This window comes from Pteropus medius, unplaced genomic scaffold (assembly GCF_902729225.1).
Source record: "Pteropus medius unplaced genomic scaffold, Ma_sr-lr_union100, whole genome shotgun sequence".
Classification (NCBI taxonomy): Eukaryota; Metazoa; Chordata; class Mammalia; order Chiroptera; family Pteropodidae; genus Pteropus; species Pteropus medius.
The window spans coordinates 1-7,648 of NW_024354129.1; the positions used below are offsets into that span (position 1 = coordinate 1).

General features: G+C 60.8%; 1 protein-coding gene across 1 annotated transcript; it reads left to right on the plus strand.

Moving 5' to 3' along the window:
* Window positions 1-3,690: 3,690 nt before the first annotated feature.
* LOC120594065 (CHRNA7-FAM7A fusion protein-like) lies at window positions 3,691-5,951 on the plus strand. Its single transcript, XM_039852094.1, has 3 exons — window positions 3,691-3,931; window positions 4,509-4,703; window positions 5,598-5,951. Exons 1-3 carry the CDS (start codon window positions 3,877-3,879, stop codon window positions 5,825-5,827), a joined length of 480 nt encoding a protein of 159 aa, XP_039708028.1. The 5' UTR covers window positions 3,691-3,876; the 3' UTR covers window positions 5,828-5,951.
* The last annotated feature ends 1,697 nt before the right edge of the window (window positions 5,952-7,648 follow it).

Here is a 7,648-nt window from a genome sequence, read left to right on the forward strand (position 1 = left end):
GTGGGTCCCCGCGGTGGCCCGGAGGCGCTGGGCACCCTCGGGGCACCTCGGCCCGTCCACACCCGCCCTGCCCGCTCTGTCCTCTGGGCCTGCACGCCTGCGGAGGGCGCCGAGGCGTCTCCTGTGTTTTGTGGGAAGGTGGCTCAGGCCGTCTTTGCCGACCCTCAGCCCCGTGGTCTTCAAGGTCAGTTCACGGCTGGCGCCTCACGAGCTGCAGGTCACCCCCCTCCCCGGGCCCTTTGGTCACACGCACACTCATGTGCACACACCCTCACAGGCACATTTACACTCACACTCACATGCAGATGCACACTCACACACGCTCGCATGCACGCACACACGCACGTTCACACCCTTGCTCGGGGAGACGCACACAGCACACGCACGGGCTCTGCCTGCTGGGCGGGTGTTTACCCGCACCGCTGTCAGCAGACGATCAGCATCCAGGAGCAGAGTCGTCACTCACCTTGGACCCTCAACATCAAGCAGGCGCCTGGCCCGGGGGTCGTCAGTGGACAGATGAGTGTGCGAGTGACCAGTGTACAGCAGGCCCTGGTGACGTCTGCACTGGTCGGAGGCCCACAGAGGTTCAGGCTTTCTGTCTGAGGCACGTGCCTCCCGTGAGGTTCCAGCCCCACCCCCATCCTGGAGGCCAAGCCCCCTTCCTCCTAATGGCCCCTTGGGGACGGGGCGTGGGATGCCTCAGTGGGGAGGGCCGGTCCAGCAAACGGCCTCCAGCCGTCATCAGCTGCCCTGAAGGCTGAGGCTGTTTTCAGCTCCCCAAGCTACGCTCCTGGCCCCCAGGCCCCTGCACGCAGCCTCCTCGGGAGCCTGGGCAGGACGGGACACTGTGCTGTGACTGTGGTGTCCCCCTGCGAGGGCAGGAGCTTGTGGGGTCGTGGGGCTTGGGGCGGCCGTGCCCTAGGGAAGCGTAGACTGGCTTGGATGCTGCTGAGCACAAGCTTCGAGACAGAAACTTGGCCGTGGAGTAGAGACTTGGGTTTCTTTGTCATTTAGTGTTTTTCTTTTGAACAGCTTTATCGATGGTGATAAATTTACGTATCGTACAGTTCACCCGTTTGAAGCGCACGAGTCAGTGGTCTTTAGCGAGTCCACAGAGCTGTCAGCCATGGCCGCGACCTAGCCTGAGAACATTCGCCATCACCCCCAGAACGTCCCTTTTGCCCATTTGCAGGCAGCCTGCCCGTCACCACCAGCCCAGGCCATCGTGGGTCTCCTGTCTCTCTCTGGTCACTACATAAAGATAGAAGAACTCAGTCTGGAGGCCCTGTGAGCCCTGTGGGCTCGGGGGCCCGAGCCGCGAAGGAGAGGGCTGTGACTAACGAGCCCCAGCCCCCCACGGCCTGGATGCAGCCCTGGGGGGACAGAGCTCACTGCTCGCCCCCAGCCTGGCTGAGGGACGGGGTCCCTGTCTGCATGCTGGCCCCTTCCGTCCTTCATCCTTTGTCGAATTTGGTAGCACAAACGAGCAGCTCGCCGGGACCCTTCGCTGTCTGTGCCCTCCGCTGCCTCCCAGGCTCTGGGCAGGACTCGTGTGTGTGACCTGGGGACCTGGGAGGCTCACCTGGCGGTGGGAACTCGCTTCTGCCCATGTACTGTCTTCTGAACTCCAGCCAGTTAACCCCGTCTCTCGCTCGTGCCCACGAGTCTCGTCTGTCTTGTTTGTTGCTTCCAGTTTTACGTCCCACATAGGAGTGAAATCACGTGTTTCTCTTTCTCCGGCTGACTTATTCCGCCGAGCACGATGATGTCACGATCCGACCGTGTCGTCACAGACGGCAGTGTCTCGCCTTTTCCGTGGCTGAGTCATGTCCCGTTGTACGTACGGACCACGTCTTTATCCGCCGTCCATCGATTGCTTCTGTGTCTTGGCCACCGTGAATGGTGCTGCTGTGAACATCATGGTGCATGTAAATGTTAAGGATAAATGTTTTCGATTGTTTTGGTAAATGTCCAGAAGAGGGATTTGCTGGGTCATGTGGTAATTCTATTCTTAATTTTTCGAGGACTCTTCGTAGTGTTTTTCATAATAAAACAGCCTTGTTCTGTTCTTAGTCTAGAATTCAGACTCGTTAAAATCATCCTCCACATATAGTTCTAGATTCCCAAGTATTTGGCTCAATTTTTAACCTGAGGAAAATACCCATCCTGCTCCCCACCACCACACACACACACACACACACACACACACACACACACACTCTACCGCTCTCTCTCTTCAAATTTTTGTTTATAAATGCTTTGTCGTTTATGCAGGCATCTGGGATATTTTTTTTTTTTAGGTGAGGTTGACCTCACAGATTGCAAAGACCTGGTCTGCTTACAATCCCTTATTTTTTATTTTTTACGCCTACGGCACCCAGTCTCCCATCCAAGTACTAACCAGGCCTGACCCTGCTGAGCTTCTGAGATCAGACGGGGTTGGGCACGTTCAGGATGGCGTGGCCGTAGACAGCATCTCTGGGATTTTTTACATCTTTTACTTTTACTATTTAGAATTTGGCGATGTGCACGCACAGGAGGGCCAAGTTCACCGAACTCATAATGATTTACCCAGAAATCCCTCAGAAAAATCTTCGGTAGAGCATCTTGAATTTTAAGACAGTGAAGCCTCCGCTGAGCTTTTCCCTGGAGATTTTTTTTTTCAAAAAAGACCCAGCTCGTCCTGTGCAGACCTAGCCGCAGTCTGGATGGGCAGGACGGGCTGGAGCCCATGGTCACCGTGTGCCCACATCGCCCTCCGTGAAGGGACAAGGGGGCTGGAAGGCGTGTGCACGGGGCACCACGTTCAACTTGCCAGCCCTTTACCAGGCCGGCAAGCTGTTCACTCCAGACGTGTTGTGGTATCGATGACAAACGAAATCGTGACGTTTCTAGAGCGTTTAGTGGCGAAGGCGATCTGCTCATTTCAGTCACGAGCTGCTCTCTGCGATCGGCCGGCAGGTGCAACCTGCTTTGCTAAGAGTTAGAAGGTGCGCAGATATGAGGCTGACCTTTATTTCATTCGACTTGTTTGACTTTATTTCGTTTTATTTTACTTTATTTTATTTCACTTTAATTTATCATGGTGAAAATATCTAAGATCTGCTCGCTTAGCAGATTTCTGGTCTACAAGATGGTTAACGACAGTCACCGTGGTGGACATCGGGCTCTCGAAACCCATCCATCTCGTCCCTGAAAATCTGTCCCTTTTCCCCAGCCCCCAGCGACCACCATTCGGCTCCGTGTCTCTATAAGTTCAACTTCCTTTCTTTCAAATTCCACTAGAAGTGACACCATCTCGTATTTGTCTCTCCCTGTCTGGCTGCTTCCGCGTAGTGCGATGCCCTCGAGGTCCATCTGTTTCGTAGCGGGTGACAGAATTTCGTCCTTGTTGAGGCCGAATGCCATTACGCGGCACCCACGTAGGCGGGGCGTGTCACGCGTGTGGACACACGTGCCTGCGTGTGCGAGCGTGCGTTTTCAGCCACGTGTCCATCAGCATCACTTGAATCGTCACCGCATCTCGGTCATCGAGGCTGATGTGGCGATGACGAGGGGCCGTGGGCGGAGGGGGCAGATGTCCTTCAAGAGAGCGATTCTGTTTCCTTCGGGCGAATACCCAGAGGTGGACCGGCCGGGTCACAGGGCGCTTCCAGCGACCGCGCCGGCTCGCGTCCCCGGCGGGGGGACGAGGCCACCGCGCTCGGTGTCCCCCGCCTGGGAGAGCGATTCTGTTCCCTTCTCACGGTCCCCCTGCCAGGCATTTTCAAGAGCTCCTGCTCCATCGACGTCCGCTGGTTCCCCTTCGACGTGCAGCATTGCAAGCTCAAGTTCGGGTCCTGGTCGTACGGAGGGTGGTCCCTGGACCTGCAGATGCAGGAGGCGGACACCAGCGGCTACATCACCAACGGCGAGTGGGACCTCATGGGTAAGCCCAGCGAGCACACGCGACGAGCAGCCCGCGGGGCCCGCCCTGTGCCTCCGAAGCCGGGGACCGCCCGCTCCGCTTGGTGCCGCGTGGCTGTGTGGCGCTCTGCGGTGTCCCCCGTGACTTACTGAGCTGTCGGTTGGGACTCAAAGCGCCGAGACAATCCACGTCTCACACGGGGCCTGGCGAGGGGACAGGTGAACGAGTCAGTGCTGATACAGGCGCCCTCCCGTCCCTCAGATCTGCTCCTAAAATCCGAATCCCAAAATCCCGCTGGACGGCAAGTCGCGGGCGAGGGCGCCTATGTTCGATGCGACGTTTAAGTAGAAAAACAATAGTCGCGTTTATAACGGTGCCGGCACCGCTGAGACACCCCTAGGAAACTGTGACAAGTGAGAAAGGGTCATTCGAGCTCCGATTACGTCCGTCTCCAGCACTGACCGGACCCCGTGGCTGTGCGTGCGTGCGTGTGTGTGTGTGTGTGCGTGTGTGTGTGTGTGTGATGCTCCTTCCCACACACGAACGGGGTGATTTCATTCAAACGATGGTCTCTTTTCTCCTCCTCCTCCCCGTGGAGGTGTCCCCGGCAAGCGGAGCGAGAATTTCTACGAGTGTTGCCAAGAGCCATACCCGGACGTCACCTTCACGGTGACCATTCGCCGCAGGACGCTGTACTATGGCCTCAACCTGCTCGTGCCCTGTGTGCTCATCTCTGCTCTGGCTCTCCTGGTCTTCCTGCTGCCTGCGGACTCCGGGGAGAAGATCTCCCTCGGTGAGTGCCCGGATCCCCAGGGGGTGGCCGAGCTGGGACGGGGGGACCCCAGCTCTGTATGGGGGGTCCCCGTGGGCAGCCGGGCTCTGGGGGCGGAGATGTCACAGGGCCTGAGTGTCACCTCACACGCTGCCCCCTAGTCCTGTGGTGTCGGGGACACCTGACGCAGGCTCTGTGCTGGGTGGCCGTGCCCTGGGACACCAGAGCGTCCTCTGACCCTGTGGGGGGTAGGAATGTCCCTGATGAGCCCGCGCTTCCTCCCTGCCTGTCCATCCCTGTTCTGCTCCGTGGTGACGACCGGCCAGCTCTCCTTGTGGACAGGAAAAAGTCAGTCAGTTAAATCCCTTATAGTGGCCTTTGTCAATCGCCCTACATGGTGTAATTTCTTAAGATCACCCGATAGGAAGACAAGATGACTTAAGAGTTAGAAGGGCGGATGCGTGTCTCACCATCTCAGCCACAAGAAGCACGTTTAGCACACGCGGGAAGCCCCGGCAAGCCCGCGCCCTCTGCCTGCGGGGCCCGGGCACGCGAAGCGACGTGCCCAAGGTCACACAGCTAGCGAGTGGCAGAGCCAGGCCAGGAGCCCCGTTCCCGTGCCTGCGGCGTGCGAGATGCTTGAGCAGCCTTCGGCGACGCATCTGGGGTTGATCCTCTCACGTCTGGCGCCTACGGCCGTCCCCGCCAGGGACAACTGTGCCACGCTGGCAAACGGCGTGGCTGTCCCCAGGAAGCCGCCCGTGCCCGTGCGTACAGACGGCCACGCACTCGGCGTCGGGAGCGTCTGGGACACCGCCGCCCGCCCCCCGCCCGCCCCTCGCTCTGGGGCCCCGGGCTGGGCCCCGGTGGGCGGAACTCGGGCGCTGTCTCAGGCGCCCGGTGACGCTGTTTCAGGGATAACGGTCCTGCTGTCCCTCACCGTCTTCATGCTGCTGGTGGCTGAGATCATGCCTGCGACGTCCGACTCGGTGCCCCTGATCGGTAAGCGGGTGCCGGGCTCCGCCTGGGGACGTGGGCTGAGCAGGCGCTCAGCATGTCCCAGCACAGGCGTGGGGCAGAGCTGTCCCCACGGCCACAGACAGCCACTGCCCTCTGGCCTCTGCCGGAGGGGTGACCCGCGGTGACTGTCCAGAGTGCCCCTCGCCTCCGCTCACCACGCGAGGGGCAGGGGCCCGCCGTGCGGTTGGGCTGCGCCATGCGGGGTCACCCCCTTCCTCCAGGCCTCCCCATCCGCCTCACGCTCGTTATGCGGCCGAGGTGTCACCGTTAGAGATGCATTATTCCAGCTCCCATGGTTTGTCCACAAACCCTCTGTTAAAATGCGAGCCGCCCACGCTTAAGCCCCTCGCCACTGGGTGTCTCTGTGGGGAGCGTGGGAGGCAAGTCAGTGGGACAGGCGTCCTGCCAGGGGACATCGGGGCGAAAGCGAGCGTCGTCGCCCACCTCGGTGGCGGAGGCGAGAACCTGGACCGCATCCGTGGCGGCTCCTGCGGGCCCACGCCCCCCGGGGGCCCTCCTGCATGGTGACCGCGGCGGGTGGGAGTCGGGGAGCCCCCCGTGGATACCCCGGCTTCACAGACTGAGCAGGCAGGGCCCTCATTTGGGGAGCTCCCGGATTGAGGAGTCTTTCGGGCAGGGACAGACCTTCGCGAGCACCCTGTTGGGTGCTGTCTGGAGAGCCAGTGCCAACCACCTTCCAGCCTGACCCCGGCCTCTCCCCCCAACACATGCTCTTGGCCGCGTCGCGACAGAAGCCCTCTCACGGGGGTCGGCGGGCCCCGCCTGACCCACGAGCCCATGGGGAAGCCTCGGGTGACACACAGGCCGCGTGGAGGACGGAGTGCCGTCGACCTCTGACCTCTGCTGCCGACACTTCAGCTGTGCCACCCTTTGACCTTGGGCCCCTCCATAGGTCATCGTGTTAATCCGCTGGGGCTGCCCCAGAACCCCACAGACGGCAGGGCTCACATGCCAGAAGTGTATTCGCTCCCCATTCTGGAGGCCGGAAGGCCAAGGTCGCGATGCCAGCAGCAGAGCTGGTCTCTTACGAGGCCTCTCTCCTTGGCCTGCGCGTGGCCACCCGCCGTGCGTGCGTCCCGGGCATCTCTCTGTGTGTCCGCATTTCCTCCTTTTATGAGGACACGGGTCAGATTGGATGGAGGCCCCGTCTCCAAAGCCCATCTCCAAATACCGGCTCATCCTAGGCGTCAGAACATCTCATGAATTTTAGGAGACACGGTGTGGCCCCGAACAGCCACGGTTTGGCTGCTCTGCCCCTTCTGGGGGGTGCGTAACGCGAACTTTAAGTCGCAAACGTCCGTTGCGGCAGCTCCGTGCGGGTGCATCTCGGTCTCCGCGGGACGTGTCCTCAGCCGCGCGCGTGGCCTCTGTGCCGGGACGCTCCTGCTCCGAGCTCAGCCCCTCCGAGCAGCGACCGCACGGCGGGTTTAGTAACCAGTGGTTAGGGAACGTCTCCCGTGCCAGGCTTCATCCTGGACCCCGGGCCCCTGCGACTGCTTTTTCCCATATCAACCCCGCAAGGCCACGGCCTCCCTGTTCTCGTTGACCTGAGCCCCAGAGAGGCCGAGCGGCGTCCGGAGTCACGGGTGGCAGCCCGTGGACCGGGGAGGGGGGGTGCGGTGTGGCTCTGTCACAGGCCCAAGCCGCTTCTCACCTGGGCCACAGTGGACACTCACGTCCCTGCCCAGCGGAGCCGACGCTGATATGGTCGGCCTGAAAGTCACTGCCGCCGGCCTCTTCCTCGGGCTGGACGACGGCCCCCTCCCCAGGTGTCTCTCAGTGGATGGGGCCAGACTCCTTTTGCTCAGCAGCATCCCCAGTCTCCAGGCCTGATAGGACAGCCAGGCCTGTCCCCGTCACAGCCCAGCATGTCCCTGCCCCGCGGTCGTCACGGCGGTGCCCACGCCCTCGGCATCGGGTGTTCC